The sequence below is a fragment of the Sinohyriopsis cumingii genome, unplaced genomic scaffold (genome assembly GCF_028554795.1).
Source record: "Sinohyriopsis cumingii isolate HCF-2022 unplaced genomic scaffold, ASM2855479v2 utg001510l, whole genome shotgun sequence".
NCBI lineage: Eukaryota > Metazoa > Mollusca > Bivalvia > Unionida > Unionidae > Sinohyriopsis > Sinohyriopsis cumingii.
In genome coordinates, this window is record NW_028316007.1 from 2,397,014 (window position 1) to 2,416,266 (window position 19,253).

The 19,253-nt window shown below is 36.5% G+C and overlaps 1 protein-coding gene across 1 annotated transcript in view; it reads right to left on the reverse strand.

Moving 5' to 3' along the window:
- Window positions 1-19,253, reverse strand: part of LOC149772420 (uncharacterized) — a 135,323-nt gene that overhangs the window by 83,587 nt on the left and 32,483 nt on the right. Inside the window, exons 12-18 of the mRNA XM_089947855.1 lie at window positions 19,129-19,243; window positions 14,901-15,140; window positions 13,559-13,849; window positions 5,633-5,908; window positions 3,816-4,201; window positions 3,340-3,360; window positions 277-385 (exon numbers count right to left, since the gene is read on the reverse strand). Of these exons, the coding sequence (XP_089803981.1) occupies window positions 277-385; window positions 3,340-3,360; window positions 3,816-4,201; window positions 5,633-5,908; window positions 13,559-13,849; window positions 14,901-15,140; window positions 19,129-19,243 (1,438 nt within the window). The remainder of the gene's footprint in view (window positions 1-276; window positions 386-3,339; window positions 3,361-3,815; window positions 4,202-5,632; window positions 5,909-13,558; window positions 13,850-14,900; window positions 15,141-19,128; window positions 19,244-19,253) is intronic.

The following is a 19,253-nucleotide window of genomic DNA, read 5'->3' on the forward strand; positions in this document are numbered from 1 at the left end:
CTGTGGTCCTTAAAGATCAATGAAATACACACTGAAAGCTGTCCTTAAATTATCCTTGATATGTGAATAATTACTATAGCTATATTAAACTAAGTTTAGACTTAAACATGGTTTATTTTAACTCATGTAATTTTATACACAGCAACCAGGAGAGCACTCATGACTTGTAGGCAGTTAAATTGTTTAAAGTCATGTAACCATAAGGTAGATAAGATATGAAGGAATATATAAACTTTTAATTATAGTAATTCTGTGAAGTTATTTCTAAAAGCATACAATGAACATAATTCCTTCTGGCCATCCTTGGAGAAACCAGCTCCCATTACCGCAGGGACAGTGTACATTTTCAAACATGACAGTACTTCACTAGAATCACAATCCTCCGCTGAAAAAAAAAGATTTTGAATAAATGATTGATGATGTAAATCATCTCATTATCTAACAAAACTAATCTCTCCAAAAAAACAACCTGTAAGAGTAGATTTTAAACCCAACTTGAAAGACGACCATTTTGCAAAAGCATCTGCCAATTAGTACTAGATTTTAATCCATAAATCATTTATTTACCTCTGTTAAGATACCTTTATCAAGACAAGGCATTTAGATTATAAATTTTAGTTTTAAATTAAAGGCTAACACTGTATGCAATATTTATAAAGCTGATGCATTTTCATCAGTGAATCAAACTTCAGATAGCCAACAAAAATACAGGAAATAAAACAATTAATAACAAAGAGTAACAGCCAGTTTTGTAAACAAAATTAAAAAATATTGCTATCTAGTGTAACACAAGGTGAGTGAAACACTTACAGTTATCCTTCACTATATTATATCTCCATATAACATATTCGATTGTGTATATATATATATATATATATATATATATATATATATATATATATATATATATATATATATATATATATAATGACCTTAGTATAAGGTACCTCCATATAACATATTCAATTGTACAAGGAAAGTATATATATATATAATGACCCCAGTATAAGGCACCTCCATATAACATATTCGATTGTACAAGGAAAGTATATATATATATAATAATGACCCCAGTATAAGGTACCTCCATATAACATATTCGATTGTACAAGGAAAGTATGGGCATGGATGCCAATACAGTGTGTGTGTGTGTGTGTGTGTGTGTGTGTGTGTGAGTGTTGCACCTTGAGTGCAGGCTTTGTTCCCTTTGTCCCCTAAATATTGACTATAGTTTGACTCTACATGCCCGTTTGTTTGTAACCCCCTACTGATTTCAAAAACAAGAATGTTTAATGTGATAAAAAGTGCACAGAACTAAGTCAATTGAATCATTGATTTATAATTTCTAACCTGAATATGACCTGAGAATGGCATCAATGCTGGCATCCCCTGCACCACTTCATGCTTAACGGACTTTCCATACTAACACGGTGCTATACTGCATACACTATAGGCTAGTTTATTTCCATCAGACAACATAATGATGTAGATCATCCTGTTCATCAACTGCTGGATAATTCCGTAAATTACATAACTTTGAGAGTTTGGAATTATATCCCTTTGCATAAATGAACATAGAAATTAAACTGCTTGGCAAATCCACATGAAAAGCAAATTTATAGTTGTCATTATTTTCCTTTGGTTGATTCGTCATTGTTAATATCGGAAGCAGACGAATTATATATGTACATCTGTAGTAGCGATACACCCCTTTGCTGAAAATGGACTTGTCCAGAAACTGGAAATGGATCCGAGCATGTCCGTCTATTACACTGACAACTTCCATTAAGCATGAAATGCACATAAGATGATGGTGTTAGGGCCATTCTACTCACAGTCAGGTTAGAAACTATAAATCAATGAACGAATTGACTAAGTTCCTTGCACTTTTTATCACTTTAAAGGTTTCCATTATTTAAATCGGTAGGGGAGTACAAACAAACGGGTTTGTATTATCAGACTATAATGTGTACCCTTGGGACATGCTTTTTTGCCAAGAAAAACAAATAATTGCATGTCCATCCACATCAATGTTGATGCTAAAAATAGCCAGAATCACCAAAGGCAATGAAAACTTTCGTGTTAAACTTAACTTCCACTTTAAAACAATATATTTGGCAATATAAAATCCAAGGTTTGTTATAAGTCTAAAAATGCAAATCCATGAGAGAATCTTCGTCACGAATATTGAATTGTTCCTGAACTATGCTGATTACAAGCAAGAGCCCATGTGAAAACACTTAACTGTTGAGTGCCATGACTCTATCCAAAATGGAGTTAAGAAGACAAAAACAATAAAAGCCACATCCAGGTTGATGAAGCACCTTATTGCATCAGCAGTGATGACACACCTTATTGCATCAGAATATGTGGAATGGCTCATAAGATTTGTTACATACAACGATCTGCTGAACAGAAGTAATACTGATGGTAAAGGGGCAATAACTCCATCAAATTAGATTTGGAAAGACAAAACATTTGGAAGGCACATTTACACATAATAAGCAACTTAGGTGGCGCTCTACAGTTTCGTATTTTGCATAGGGTTAGGATTTTAAAGAAAAAGATATTCCCCGGCTTTCCTCACTGGTTATACTGGCTATTTAAAAAAGACCTTGTATATCTTAGGTATAATTAAAAGAACCTTTAATTCCCTTTATTTTGGTGTATGATTGATGGGTGTACTATGGGTTATAGAGTATACAGCTTGGCCTTACTTCAAATGTGCACCTTTCAAAAAAGTACTAGCTCTACTTGGTCATTTTCACTTCCTGAACTTAAGAGGTAAATTGTAAAATATAGAGCCGATAACTTTTTTTTACATTTTATATATTTGGTAATTCATTCATTGCATTTTCAGAAGCTGGTATTGTCTAGTCTGGCAAAATTCATTTTCCCTATTTTAATAGCTGCTATGTATAGTGTACATTAGACTAATTCAAGCTGATTTTTTAACACAAGGGAGCAGTCATTTTAGTTAGCAGTGTGCTTAAATCATGTAAAATTTCTAAAAGTACAATATCCAAAGAAATATCATCCACATTACATTACTGTAGCACATAAGTATGCCAACATTCTCTCCATTGTGCATGTTTTAAATGTGAACTACTTCACTCTCTCTAAAGTACATATTAATTGGTGAGCACCCCCTTACCTACCAAACTGAATTCAATTATTTGTAATCACTGCAGAAGTTTACTGGCAACAAGAAGTGTGAATGGATGAACAGACAGACAAATGGACTGACAAACAGAAAAAAGGTGATTACAGCTCCCACATTAGATACAGAGTCCTAAAATGATCCATGTTAAACTGACATAAGTTCTAACATCAACTCACCTGTAAAATTAGTTTCTACCTCTGCAAAAAAAGAAATAAAAGCACTTAAATATTGTATCTTTCACTTGTAATAAAAATCAATCTATCTCATTATCCTGACAAATTTTAGGTAAATAGCCAAGAATTGTACCCAATCAAGATTTCGAGAACATTCTCTACAATGGTGAAGTATTTGAGTTGAAAATTAAATTTAAATTGAATAGTCTAAATTTATACGTATCTGAATTTGTACCTTTGGAAAGTGACGGTTATTAATTTGAGTCAAATAATTTTTCAAGCCAAGGCAAGAATTAGTGCATTTTTATGACGTTTTATCCAAGATTATAAACCCCTATGTTTTATCTTATTGTTTTAAAAAGTGACATGTTTTTATATGTGTCTTATTGGTTACATTGCAGAATAGACATACTAAACTCTCTATGTAAAATTAGTGCCAAATCTTACTTTTAATATCAACAATTAAGATAATTAAATACCTAGATTTGTGCAAAAAGTATCAAGGTACAATGTTGATGCAGACAATTGTCTCTTGTAGAGTTTGGAGACAAGGCCAGGAATATTTTTGCTCTCCAAACTAGTCGTAGCACATTTTGCAAAATTCTGGAAAGCATTGCAAACTCTAATAATTCCAACACCACCCTGATTCATGGCTCTTTCTACATCTCTGGGTATTTGTTCCGCACATGCAGTAAAGTTGCTGATGTTAGCACCAATTGTCCAGTTTATGGCATTTGCGGCACAGTCTTCAAGCTCCTTTCTTGTTAATCTAAATTCTCTTAGGAGATATGTCACAGTTGCTTTCTCAATGTCATTACATCCTGATATTGCTCCATAGACACATTCTGCAGTTTGTGTATATAATCTGAAAAACAGATGAAAATATAAGGTGTTTTAATCTTTTATCAGAGGAATACCTTTAAAATTTTCTTAATTTCTCTTCAAGATTAATGTCTGAATGACAGTTAGGGGATCATGGAAGGCCAACATCATCTTTAAAACTGAACAAACTCAAAATTAAAACAAGGTGTGATAGATTGACAGATGGATTATCATGGTTTGACTATCCTACCAGTGTTGTGGTGGGGCATAAACTACCTACTCCTATGAGCTGCCTGTTTCCTTCTCTGGTATATCTTAAAGAATTGTAAAAAAATAAACTAGGAAATGCATCTGCCTGGCATTTAAAATTAGCATTATAAGAAAAATGTTGACTCACGTTCCTACCCCTGTCATGTATGTGTACTTGCCAAATTACCAGGCAGTGATGGGGTATTTCAGGGACTCAGAATGCATGTTTTGAGATCCCAAGTGGGGTGGGGTGGGTAAAAAAAAGTAATGTCATCCAACTGTGAACAACTATCCAATTATTCTCAGTCAGTTAAGTAATCTGTGAAATATTATCTTATTTCCGATTGCCTTATCTATATTTCAATTTTACTTCAAGATAATCTATTGTGTAAATTGCCCAAAGGGTAGTTTTACATGGGCTCTAAGCAGGACCACTTACTGTTGATACATAGGGGCATATGTAGCAGTCACAGCCAAAATGTCTTCCTCTCGATATATATTTTTTGAAATTATTTATTTTTGCTAACATTATTGAAAATCCTTTTTATCTCAACACTACCATGTCAAGGGTGGGGTAGGTGTTAGGTCAAAACAAATCATAATTTTCTTGTGACTCTTCACAATATTTGAGGAGTGTACTGGTATATAAAACAGACACTTTGTATTCTTTTCTAAATTTTAGAACGTTTCACACATACTAAAATATCTACTTACATTTTGGTACATTAGAGAGCTCAAATTATGGTGAAACCACCTGAAAACAGGGATACTATGCTAACACGTACCTGTAAAAACTTTTACTGCATGATGCTGCTAAAGAAAATGTCTCACAGAATGCAAAAATACTGCATGGCAGCTAGTGTGTGCTGATTGGTAATACTTAACTAATTGATCTTAAGTTACCATATATGCTCACCTATAAGATGGGTTTAACTGCAAACAACACAGACCAAGATCTGCTGTTGCATAATGTGCCACAGTCTATGTTGTTCATTCTACTTATAACAAACTGCACAGACACAGACAGGTCCACTATTATACGACAAAAGATGTGCAGTTGCAGTCCAATCCATCTAATAAGCTACTGTATAAGGTAGTTTCTCTATGAAAGTGAATCTGCATCCCATATTCTATCTCATCTGTATTCAACTGTTTGTAAATGTTGGACATAATAAACTTGACATTTTATAAATACATAAACTCAAGCAGACAGCAACCTACTTACCCACATGCAGGTACTCCTGGTCTAACTTCAATATTAGTCATACACTCTTGGGCAGTACGGAAATCACATACTGGAACTTGCACACACTCATTTATTGGCTCCACTGGCTTCTGAGGGAGGGTGAGATTTATATGAAGAGAGTCATTTTCACAGGTAGTCCTCAAAAGTTCCAAAGGTTCTTGCAAAAGTTCTAAAGCTTTATCCAGTATTTTTGTATCAGCACATGTGGAAAGGCCATCTGATACACATTTGCCAAGACTGTGCAGGTTAACAGTGCTGAAATGATTGAAAATTAAATCTAAAGGTTAATTTATTTCTATCAAGGGTCATTTGTGTTATTTGTAAATATTGTAATAGCCCTAGTTAAGTATTTATGGTGCTTCCAAAAATTTGTTTTTATTAATTCACATTTTACCTGATATGTGACTCTAGCAATATTTCTGGAGTATTTCATGTAATAATTATAAAACAAGCTGGTTGTGCGACAAGTTTAATTCTTTTGTGAACACTGATTATTTCATGTAATACCTACAAAACTAGTTGATCACATGACAAGTTCAATTCCTTTGTAAACACTGAGCATTTCATGTAATACAGTAACTGTTACTACAAAACTAGCTGATCACGTGACAAGTTCAATTCCTTTGTAAACACTGAGCATTTCATGTAATAACTATAACACTAGCTGATCACATGACAAGTTCAATTCCTTTGTAAACACTAAGCATTTCATGTAATAACTATAACACTAGCTGATCACATGACAAGTTCAATTCCTTTGTAAACACTGAGCATTTCATGTAATACAGTAACTGGTACTACAAAACTAGCTGATCACATGACAAGTTCAATTCCTTTGTAAACACTGAGCATTTCATGTAATAACTATAACACTAGCTGATCACATGACAAGTTCAATTCCTTTGTAAACACTAAGCATTTCATGTAATAACTATAAACTAGCTGATCACATGACAAGTTCACTTCCTCTGTAAACATGAGCATTTCATGTAATACAGTAACTGTTACTATAAAACTAGCTGATCACATGACAAGTTCAATTCTTTGCAAACTCTCAGCTTGTGTTATATCTTGCTTTCCAGATGTAAGAGGTAGAAAAAGCCTTAAGTCCAGCTGTTACAGATGTTCTCTTCATGCTTGAGAAAATCAGAAAACATGTAAAGGGTCATGGAGCTTTAGCAGGGTGGGGGAAACCCTGACTTCCCTGGTAATTTCTTTCACTCAGGCAATCAGATCATGAATCAGGATTTGTCCCAACACAGAAGAGAGGGGGGTGATCAGAACTGTCTAGCACTTTCTGAACTGCTATTGGTATCAGGACAGATGGAGTGAAGGCATAGGTTCACACTCCCTCCCAGTGTAGCAGTTTTGATGGCACATGCTTCTGTGTCTGGAGAGAGGAGATCAAGGTGCGCAATTTGTTATTCCACTTCAGAATGAAAAGATCTATTACTGGGTGGCCCCACAGGGCACAGACTCAACAGAATGTAGAAGGAAGGATAATCACTCTATATAAAGTAACTATGTTCTCCTGGACAGTGAGTCAGCTAAAATATTGAGCCATCCTGGTTTATGGTGCACCTTATTATTACCTGGTACTTGGCAAACCGTCATAGGCAATCCTATACCACAATGCAAATGTCTGGTGATTTTGTCCATCTTTCTTTGAGAAGGTGTGTGTGTCTGTTACCTACTTTATTTTCAGACAGCATCTAGACTTTTTGCATGCATGAACCCTGCTAGAGACATTGAGAATGTCAACTGATTTGCAAAAGGCTGATGTGGGGAGCCATGGCTTTAAGTGTCCACTTTCTAGTGACCATTGAAAAGTTCACTAGCAATCTGACAGACTGGCATCTGTACAAATCAAGACTTCTGGTTGTGGGTTTTCCAGGGGTATTTCTACTGGGAGCCACTTCCTGTCTTGCCATTGGAGAAGGAAGTTTTTGATGTGGGCTAAGATTGTATTATTCTGATCTAGATGGCCCTTGGAAATTTGCCATTGGCTGGAAAGGCCATTTGTAATGGACCATAAAACGCTGCCAAGTAACAACAAATCAATGGCCACACTGAATAGGGTGAGGAGCAGAAGAAACTCTGTTTTTGAAAAAAACATTTTATTTGAAATCCTCAACAATCCATGAATAATATTTTCATTGCATTTGGGAGGGAGATTCACAAGACTGAGTTTCACATAAACTTCCTACCAAGATGGATGAAATGTTGAGAGGGGCTAAGGTCTAACTTCTCGACATTTATTATCCACCCTACACTGCAAATGATGACAAGAAGGTAGTTCATATTTTGGACCAAAACCAAACTTACCAAATGTTTTTGAAGCTTGTCCAGGTAGTACACCATCACTGTGGAGGATGTCATCTTGAACTTTGACGTTACACAGTCTAAAGTATTCATAAAGATCCAGAGGGCTCAGACCAAAAGGAAGAACACAGATTTTACATTCTTTGCCCTGATAAATGACAAAGATATTTGCATGATATCACATGGTTCAAAATCTAAAAAATATGCATCAGACAGGTCTAGGCTGATTGTTTAGTAACTGCATTACACTGAAAGACAGACTTTGCCTTCTCAATCCTGAATTTTAGGGCTGATCACAGGTCTCAATCTGCTGATAGACCAGAAACAGTCTGGAGTAGAAGCCTTGAGTGTATGATAGACCAGAAACAGTCTGGAGTAGAAGCCTTGAGTGCTGATAGACCAGAAACAGTCTGGAGTAGAAGTCTTGAGTGTATGATAGACCAGAAACAGTCTGGAGTAGAAGTCTTGAGTGTATGACAGACCAGAAACAGCCTGGAGTAAAAGCCTTGAGTGTATGATAGACCAGAAACAGCCTGGAGTAAAAGCCTTGAGTGTATGATAGACCAGAAACAGCCTGGAGTAAAAGCCTTGAGTGTATGATAGACCAGAAACAGCCTGGAGTAAAAGCCTTGAGTGTATGATAGACCAGAAACAGTCTGGAGTAGAAGCCTTGAGTGCTGATAGACCAGAAACAGCCTGGAGTAAAAGCCTTGAGTGTATGATAGACCAGAAACAGTCTGGAGTAGAAGCCTTGAGTGCTGATAGACCAGAAACAGTCTGAAGCCTTGAGTGTATGATAGACCAGAAACAGTCTGGAGTAGAAGCCTTGAGTGCATGATAGACCAGAAACAGTCTGGAGTAGAAGCCTTGAGTGCTGATAGACCACAAACAGTCTGGAGTAGAAGCCTTGAGTGCTGATAGACCAGAAACAGTCTGGAGTAGAAGCCTTGAGTGCTGATAGACCAGAAACAGCCTGGAGTAGAATCCTTGAGTGCTGATAGACCAGAAATAGTCTGGAGTAGAAGCCTTGAGTGTATGATAGACCAGAAACAGTCTGGAGTAGAAGCCTTGAGTACTGATAGACCAGAAACAGTCTGGAGTAGAAGCCTTGAGTGTATGATAGACTAGAAACAGTCTGGAGTAGAAGTCTTGAGTGTATGATAGACCAGAAACGGCCTGGAGTAGAAGTCTTGAGTGTATGATAGACCACAAACAGTCTGGAGTAGAAGCCTTGAGTGTATGATAGACCAGAAACAGTCTGGAGTAGAAGCCTTGAGTACTGATAGACCAGAAACAGTCTGGAGTAGAAGCCTTGAGTGTATGATAGACTAGAAACAGTCTGGAGTAGAAGTCTTGAGTGTATGATAGACCAGAAACAGCCTGGAGTAGAAGTCTTGAGTGTATGATAGACCACAAACAGTCTGGAGTAGAAGCCTTGAGTGTATGATAGACCACAAACAGCCTGGAGTAGAAGCCTTGAGTGCTGATAGACCAGAAACAGCCTGAGTAGAAGTCTTGAGTGCATGATAGACCACAAACAGTCTGGAGCAGAAGCCTTGAGTGTATGATAGATCAGAAACAGTCTGGAGTAGAAGCCTTGAGTGCTGATAGACCAGAAACAGCCTGAGTAGAAGTCTTGAGTGCATGATAGACCAGAAACAGTCTGGAGTAGAAGCCTTGAGTGGTGATAGACCAGAAACAGCCTGGAGTAGAAGTCTTGAGTGCATGATAGACCAGAAACAGTCTGGAGTAGAAGCCTTGAGTGCTGATAGACCAGAAACAGCTTGGAGTAGAAGTCTTGAGTGTATGATAGACCAGAAACAGTCTGGAGTAGAAACCTTGAGTGCTGATAGATCAGAAACAGTCTGGAGTAGAAGCCTTGAGTGCTGATAGATCAGAAACAGTCTGAAGCCTTGAGTGTATGATAGACCAGAAACAGTCTGGAGTAGAAACCTTGAGTGCTGATAGATCAGAAACAGTCTGGAGTAGAAGCCTTGAGTGCTGATAGACCAGAAACAGTCTGAAGCATTGAGTGTATGATAGACCAGAAACAGTCTGGAGTAGAAGCCTTGAGTGCATGATAGACCAGAAACAGTCTGGAGTAGAAGCCTTGAGTGCTGATAGACCACAAACAGTCTGGAGTAGAAGCCTTGAGTGCTGATAGACCAGAAACAGCCTGGAGTAGAATCCTTGAGTGCTGATAGACCAGAAACAGTCTGGAGTAGAAGCCTTGAGTGTATGATAGACCAGAAACAGTCTGGAGTAGAAGCCTTGAGTGTATGATAGACCAGAAACAGTCTGGAGTAGAAGCCTTGAGTACTGATAGACCAGAAACAGTCTGAAGCCTTGAGTGTATGATAGACCAGAAACAGTCTGGAGTAGAAGTCTTGAGTGCATGATAGACCAGAAACAGTCTGGAGTAGAAGCCTTGAGTGCTGATAGACCAGAAACAGCCTGGAGTAGAAGCCTTGAGTGCTGATAGATCAGAAACAGCCTGGAGTAGAAGTCTTGAGTGCATGATAGACCAGAAACAATCTGGAGTAGAAGCCTTGAGTGCTGATAGATCAGAAACAGCCTGGAGTAGAAGCCTTGAGTGCTGATAGATCAGAAACAGCCTGGAGTAGAAGCCTTGAGTGCTGATAGATCAGAAACAGCCTGGAGTAGAAGTCTTGAGTGCATGATAGACCAGAAACAGTCTGGAGTAGAAGCCTTGAGTGCTGATAGATCAGAAACAGCCTGGAGTAGAAGCCTTGAGTGCTGATAGATCAGAAACAGCCTGGAGTAGAAACCTTGAGTGCTGATAGATCAGAAACAGCCTGGAGTAGAAGTCTTGAGTGCATGATAGACCAGAAACAGTCTGGAGTAGAAGCCTTGAGTGCTGATAGATCAGAAACAGCCTGGAGTAGAAGCCTTGAGTGCTGATAGATCAGAAACAGCCTGGAATAGAAGCCTTGAGTGCTGATAGATCAGAAACAGCCTGGAATAGAAGCCTTGAGTGCTGACAGATCAGAAACAGCCTGGAATAGAAGTCTTGAGTGCATGATATTCATACAATCTCCACCACCGCTTTATGATTAAAAAATGTATATTTTTCTGTAGTATGTTTGCCTTTGTGGGATCACTTGGGGTTTCTGTGATGAAGGTGAACTTGAAAGTGGAGGAGGCCTGATAAACATGATTCTGACATCCTCAGACACAACTTGAATCAAATAGTCATTTTGCAGAAAGAGGCTGATTCAAGCCTGACAAAAGAGAAGTCTCGCTCTCATGGGTGGGCAGGGGAAGGCTTGGTGACAAGTAGATGTGTACCACCTATGATCTGCCTGGCCACAGCTATTCTGTCATTTTTGGAATTTCCTCTATTGTATCTCTGATGACAACTGTCCCTTCTCTGGAATGATCCCTGTGCAGGATATTCAGATATGAGGGATTGTGTTGATAGATTTCTGGACAACTCTTGTGCTACCTGTTTTCTGACCTCCTCAATTCAACCTCTGAACAGAATGGGAGAGCTGAATGGGAGGGTGCACAAGGCCACTGCATAGTATGGTTTTAGAAAAGAAGACAACAGGAGTATATTTTCTGTCTCCATGGCAACAACAAAATCTGCCACCTGTCAGTGTGAGTCAAATAATACACCTTCACAGCCAGCAAGAATGTTGTCATGCATAGAGTACAGGATATTCAGTCTCAAAAGCTGAAGGTTTATCCCAAATAGGATTATCAGAAATTCTTCCTGTTCCATTGTCAGCAATCTCAATGACAAAGAATTGTTGATTATAAAGAACATAAGCAATTCCAACCCTGGTTGACACCATCTATCATTACAGCTGCATCAACTGCAAGACATGATGCTGCCATCTGTATCTTCATGGATGGCACTGATGGGGGCATCTCAACTTCTGCAATGAGACTTGTGAGTGATTCTGATGTGAGGCCAGAACTCAGTATTTTAAGCTGAGAAGAAATAGACAGTGCTCTCCTTTTGCAGTTCTTGAGTTGTTTCTCAAGAACATTAGACCATGTAATCTCTGTTCACACAATGCCCACTTTACAGATGTGAGATGAAGAGCATGTGGTACAGAGCAGGCATGTTCCATGGATGTCCTAAATGACTTTGATCACCAGCATGTATTGCACCATGCTGTCATCTCTAATGAAGAAAAAGATAACCAACCAAGTGCATACAACAATTAAATATATGATTGCAATAAATGCCAATGTTGCTATATTTGTAGAGTATTCACTAGGTTTTGCAAAAATATTGTATGCACTATAAAATATAACATTTTGTTTTACTATACCAATGAAAATAAATGTGAATGATTAAATTTAAATGACAGAAGTAATAGAACTTAACTGGAATGTCTGAAGAACATCTTTACAGCATGGCAGCTAAAGTAAAATGTGGTTAAAGCCATGTATAACATTAGCCACCTAGTGGGTAGACAGGGGAGCTGACCTGTAAGAGTTGCTTCCCTTGCCTATATAAACTATTGACAGAAAGATGTTCTTCCATCATTCCGGTAGGGCTGGATTTGGAGGTAGGAGAGAAAGTTACCTTAATGTAATATGATCAGGTAATGTATTTAATGGAGATATACTATGTCAGAAAGATTAAAATAAACATTATCAGTTATACATTCTACAGCAGAGGAAAAAGTAATGGACGGTCATTAAGAGTTAAAGCCTAGAGGTTTTGTACATTATTACCATGATTGAAATTTATTCATAATTATTATAAATAACATTAATAAAAGTTTTAGCACATTCATTCCATCACATGTCTAATATTTATAAATGAAGACATTCAATATTTAAAAATAGCTGTGCCTTTCAAATTTTATGTGTAATTATTGCTCATATCTGTGTGATCCCCCTCTAGAAAGGCCCCACCCCCCTCGTGTTAGGCCACTTTCATACTGCTGAAGGGTGACCCTATAAGAGGGGACCACTACATAAAAGCAGAAGAAATTAGTGTGCTACAATAGCAAATGGACACAAGTCGATATGGTACCTAACCCTGTCATGTGTCATTTGATCCACCCCATTAGAACAGATTATATTTACCTATTCATTCTTTTGGTAAATAATTGTTTTAAAAAAATTGAATTTAAAAAGTTAAATATTTTATTTTATGTATTCTCTCATTAAAATCCAAGTAGTTTTTCAACAAATTTGAGGACTTTTCATGGATAAAATGTTCTCAAAAATAAAGTAGTTTTCATCAAACCCACAAATTCAAGTTTTTTTCAAGTTTGTATGAACCATGAAATCTAATTATTTTGTGACTGAATAGCACATCGATATAAAGTGTGACATGACAAGAATTTACATACTGTTACATCATGATACACCTGTTGTGACATCATGTTACATAGCAACAAAGTCATTGGGTCTTGCATATTTTTGTGCATGACAACATTCAATAAGTGGACAATTTAATGGATCATCCTAAGTAATAAATCTGCATAGAAATGATGAATATATAATAATAGTTTCTATTACTATCTGATTCCAAATCTCATATAATCATACTTTTTTTATAGTTCCTAATGGCATATCATCTTAATTAATACATACGTGCATATTGACAGCAAATCCATGATATTATGTTGTGGTAGTTCCTTTGCTGTACACTCGTTCACAACTGTTACTGCTGTAAGATTACAGTTTTGTTCAGGTTCCTTTTCCACTGTTTTCATCTGTTCATCTTTGGTGGAATTTACATTAAAGCACATTATTTCCTCAGTGAGATCTGGACACCGGTCTCTAATGAGAGTCCTAATGTACACAAACTCATTCTTGATAATGGTGATGTCCGTACAGTTCATCAGTGTCTGTTTCATACAAGCTATGGTCCTTGACAATTTACTGAAACAAATTGTTGTTGATGAAATATTTTATGATGTTTTGGAAGATATTTGAATTTGTTGTGCAATATGCAAATTATCTAACAGCTCTGTTTAAGGTTGTCATCATTAAAAAGTATATTGTGAAGTTTGAATGATACTATCTCCTGTATGACCAAATGGTCTTTTGTTATGCAAGTATGCAATTCATACTTACATGAATGCATTGCAAATTAAAAGAAGGTAGTACAGTTAATGTTGACAAAGTACAAATTAAAACTCATGTGTAGTCTAAGTTCAAACATTGAATGAACAGTCAGGAAATTAAATTCTACAGGCTTCACTTTTGATTCCAACCTTCTTCCCAGATCCTTCCTCCACCAAATATACTGTGATAAAAAAATCACATTAAACCCTACAAAACAAAAAAAAAATCGCCTTTTGGGCTCAACAACTCAGTGAGGACTTGGCAAATGTTGATTCCAGAAAGAATACATGACCCATTACAATACTGCTATAAAATGAGTATGAAATAGGAGACCCAATTTATCACATGATAAAAGTGAGCATGAAATGGGAGACCCAATTTATCACATGATTAAACTGAGCATGAAATGGGAGACCCAATTTATCACATGATTAAACTGAGCATGAAATGGGAGACCCAATTTATCACATGATAAAAGTGAGCATGAAATGGGAGACCCAATTTATCACATGATTAAACTGAGCATGAAATGGGAGACCCAGTTTATCACATGATTAAACTGAGCATGAAATGGGAGACCCAGTTTAACACATGATGAAATTGAGCATGAACTGGAAGACTCATTTTATCACACAATGAAGTTAGTATTAATCTTATTCAATTGATAGTAAAAAAAGTATATATATATATCATACTGCCTATGAGATCAATGCCTCCAACAATATCTTTATGCCAAGTTTGATCTTGACATAAGGTGTATGATGTAATAATGCAATATTTCACATGGTCGATATAAAGAACATGCAATAGGTTTGCTTATCATCCTGATATCTTCTTATGAAGAATACTGATATAAAAGACTTACGGACATAATAGGTCTTCGCCTGCATGACAGGCAAGATATGGTGCAAAGTCAGCTATGCAAGCTTGAGCTTTAACCAAGCTGCAAGATTTATTGGAGCTGTCTTCCAAAAGATGAGTTCCAAGGCATGTATCTTTTGTCTCCGTCACAATCCACATGTGCACCTGGGTTAGTAGTCTCCCTTGAAAAGCAGAACAGTTGACAGTAGCAGAGACAATCATCTTTTCCAATTCTGACAGGAAACTGAAATAAAAGTAGATGCAATGATTAAATTCATGAAAAGGTCTCAATTCAGTTTTGCAGTTAATATTTATTTTATAAAAATCCTTTTTGTTTTAGTGTAAATTAAAGGAATAGTATTTTTTAAATTTTGTAAATTTGATCCACTTATGTTTTAACTACATTACCTATCTACTTGCTCAACAATTATACTGACACTTTATACTTCACATTAAGCAGTAGGAAAAGTACAACTTCAGTTTACTTGTCTTTTAGATACACAATAAAATGTATAAAAAGTATACACCTTGGATGTAATAATGGCCATTATGAACTGTCCTTATGTCTGATTTATTACCTCACTATACCCCTAATGATGTCACAAGAATTAATTAATGTGTTATCACTAATAGCACTAGCATCAGGCTATGGAAATGGAATTATTTCTACATACTATTATTCAAAACTTCCAGGAATCACATACAATATTAAAATGCAGCTATTTCATCAACAGTTGAAACATCATGAAATGTGGTTTTCAACAGTTGTATTTCATTTTGTGGATCTATTCTTCATATGTATGGGGTTGCTTTCACACGATTCGGTCACCTATCCTAATGTATGTCTAATCGCCCTATTTGTGCATGATGAGTTGTTTCAGAACAACACAGACTCTGAGCCATATCACTGTTGATCTCTATATGGCTTGTATTATGTGCCAGTTAAACTTTCAAGGTCTTCATATCCCGTTATGTCAATAAATGTCATAATGTGATCCACAACACCAATCAGCCAATGACATAATGTGATCCACAACACCAATCAGTCAATGACATAATATGACCCACAACACCAATCAGCCAAACAACAGTATGATCCACAACACCAATTAGTCAAATGTCATGATGTGATCCACAACACCAATCAGCCAAATGACATAATGTGATCCACAACACCAATCAGTCAAATGTCATGATGTGATCCAGAACACCAATCAACCAAATTACATAATGTGATCCACAACACCAATCAACCAAATTACATAATGTGATCCACAACACCAATCAGCCAAAATTACATAATGTGATCCACAACACCAATCAGCCAAACAACATGTGATCCACAACACCAATCAGCCAAACATGTGATCCACAACACCAATCAGTGAAATGACATAATGTGATCCACAAAACCAATGAGTCAATGTCATGATGTGATCCACAACACCAATCAGCCAAATGACATGTGATCCACAACACCAATCAGCCAAACAACAGTGTGATCCACAACACAAATCAGCCAAATGTCATGATGTGATCCACAACACCAATCAGCCAAATGACATAATGTTATCCATAACACCAATCAGCCAAATAACATAATGTGATCCACAATACCAATCAGCCAAATGTTTCATAGCATATATGAGCAGCTGATGGTCTGGGCTTCTTGCATATTGTTAGTCACATGGTGTTGATGACCCATTTCCTGTGAAGACATATTAATCATAAAGTATGAAAAAATGTACTTCAATACTTTTTTCAATGGACAAGCAAATTGAAGAGAGATTTTGCCACAAAATTGTATGATTAAATTGGTTATGTTGGATAGTGGTTGTTGCAAAAGTGAATAACAGCATAAAGAGCAATGTTGTTGTAGAAAAAAGGTAAAGTAAACAACATGGAACAAATGCACTTGGAGAGAATTAAATTCAAAGGACTGATGGAAGACACATTTATAAAAAATGAAAGAGACATTGGAACATAAACATTTACCTCACAAGGGAATGATGAAACAATCAGTGCTTGCACCAGAATCTATAAATTTGTTTTTGATGCAATGGCATTTGTTTAAAAAATTGTATTGTTCACAACTTAAAAGTTAATTTTGTGGGCAATTATTTGGGTATTTATTTGTTTGGACATTTTCTTCACATAAATTCAAGAAGCGTTTTTTTTAGTAATTTAGTTATGTTTTAGCTGAATATTTTTAAAAAATAGACCATTCAGTGTAAATGCAGACACATATTCCTTTTATAAGGCAAGACCGTGTATAAAAATGATGTTTCTTCACTTTTTCCACTTTGCAATTTGTGAATTTTAATGCTGGTAATAAAAGTTTTTAAAATTAGATTTGTTATATAAAAAGACACCAGATATGCTATATTTTTCTAGTCAATATATAAAAATATTTGACATGTTTTTCCCTCATATCCTAGTTTTCCTACAGTTTATTGAGGGTAGACTTTTTAATGGCTATGTTTCTATGTAACTTCATGCTTCTCAAACATTTGTGGAAAATAAATATATAATCAGCTTGATATGTTCACTGCTCAACGTGTTAAAATAGTTCTTTAAAATCAAAAGAAAACATAAGCACATTCTTTTAAGATAATATTGTAAGATCAAAGTTTCAGAAATTAAACGCACGGATTAATGGATAAATTACAAAGTCAAATATGTCTCCTGTTGTTGTCAGAATATTGAGTAGATTGTGCAGTGATGAAAGACTCTCTCTCTCTCCATCAGGATTGTATGGGCTGAGAGGAAAATTGAGCAAAAACATTATTTCTCTCTCTTTAATTCTCACAGTTTCCTTTTTTTCATCAGGCAACAAAGCAAAACCTCAGAGCCACCAGTCTTCAACCCCTGAAAATCAATTGTTGGGCTCTTTCAAGCCTATTACAATCCTGAATCTTGTAGGTACCATGTATACTCCAATACAGACAAAATGATGGGTTATGCAAGTTAGCATACCCCTACCTTTCCCACAATGCACTCCTAACCCATGATGGGGGTATAAGGCTACATTAAAAAAGGGCCACAACTCTTCAGCTAATTGTGCTAGTACAAGGACTGTTCTATATTCATATTTTCTGATGAAGGCAATAATATTTACTAAGTTTTACGGTCCCCAGGTGGCTAAGTGGTCTAAAGTGCTTACTTTTGTTGATCACTGTCATCTCAACTCCGTCCACATGGGTTCAAGTCTCAGGGTGGTTCTTACCTGGGTTTTCCCAGGTTCTTCCTTCACCAATTATACATGCTGCCTTATTGCCTATCTTGAACTAAGAAATGGTGTTCAACCCAAAGCAATAACAACATTTACTAAGTTTTACAGCGACGTAGTTGCATTCATGAAATTCTGTTAAGTACTATATCCAGGTGCAGGTCAGAAAGAGCAATGTCTTACAAAAGCCATGATAACACAAAGATTGTCAATATGCACATCTTCAGGTGATGGCCATGATAAGTAATCACAGTAATCCATATGAAACTGCTGGACAAGCTGGGCAATAGCTTAAACAGATGTTGTGGGAGGACAGTAATTTGTTGATGTGCACACCTTGAAATGATATCCATAATATGTACAAAGTTCCACTGAAATCACAGTGATCAATTGTGTACACAAGATTCTGCCATATGCTGTGTTCAGCTGCAAGTCACAAAGTACATTAACTCATGCAAAAAATTTAAGAACACAGTGATTTGTCAGTATGTGTATCTGTTGGTGATATTTGTATGTGTGATATGGATTTTGAATGTAGTTTAACAATTTTGAAAAACTGTCATACTGCTACTATGTCTGCAGTGTGGCAGTTTATACTGATGTCTAACACTGGGGCACCATGCAGCAGACATCTAGGATCATGTCACCCCAGTCACATTACCTTGATACCACGCTAAACAGTCATAATACTGACCTTTTAATGCTGAGTGCCAAGTGAGGCAGCTACTAGTATCATTTTTTATGTCTTTGGTATGACTTGACTGAGGTTAGAACTCGTGACCTCCCTCATCCTAACCAGATACTCTCTAACCACTTAAGCCACCGAAGCAGTTATCTTCTGTTGGTGAACATGCAGTAATATAGGACTACTGCACTAATATGCTTAAAATGTAATTAACAACACAATTTATTTTTTGTTCTGCTGTCAATCCTCTCACGACAGAAAGTTAAATGTTTGAGCAATAAGAGTTCAACATTAGATTCTTCAAGAATTCATGCTTACCTACAGAAGTATGGAGAATCTCTCAGTGGACTAAACCTGTTTCTCATGGTCTTCACAACAGACATACCGAGATCATACGCTAAGAGGGAGTAGTCACATTTACTTGGAATCACCTCTGAAATATT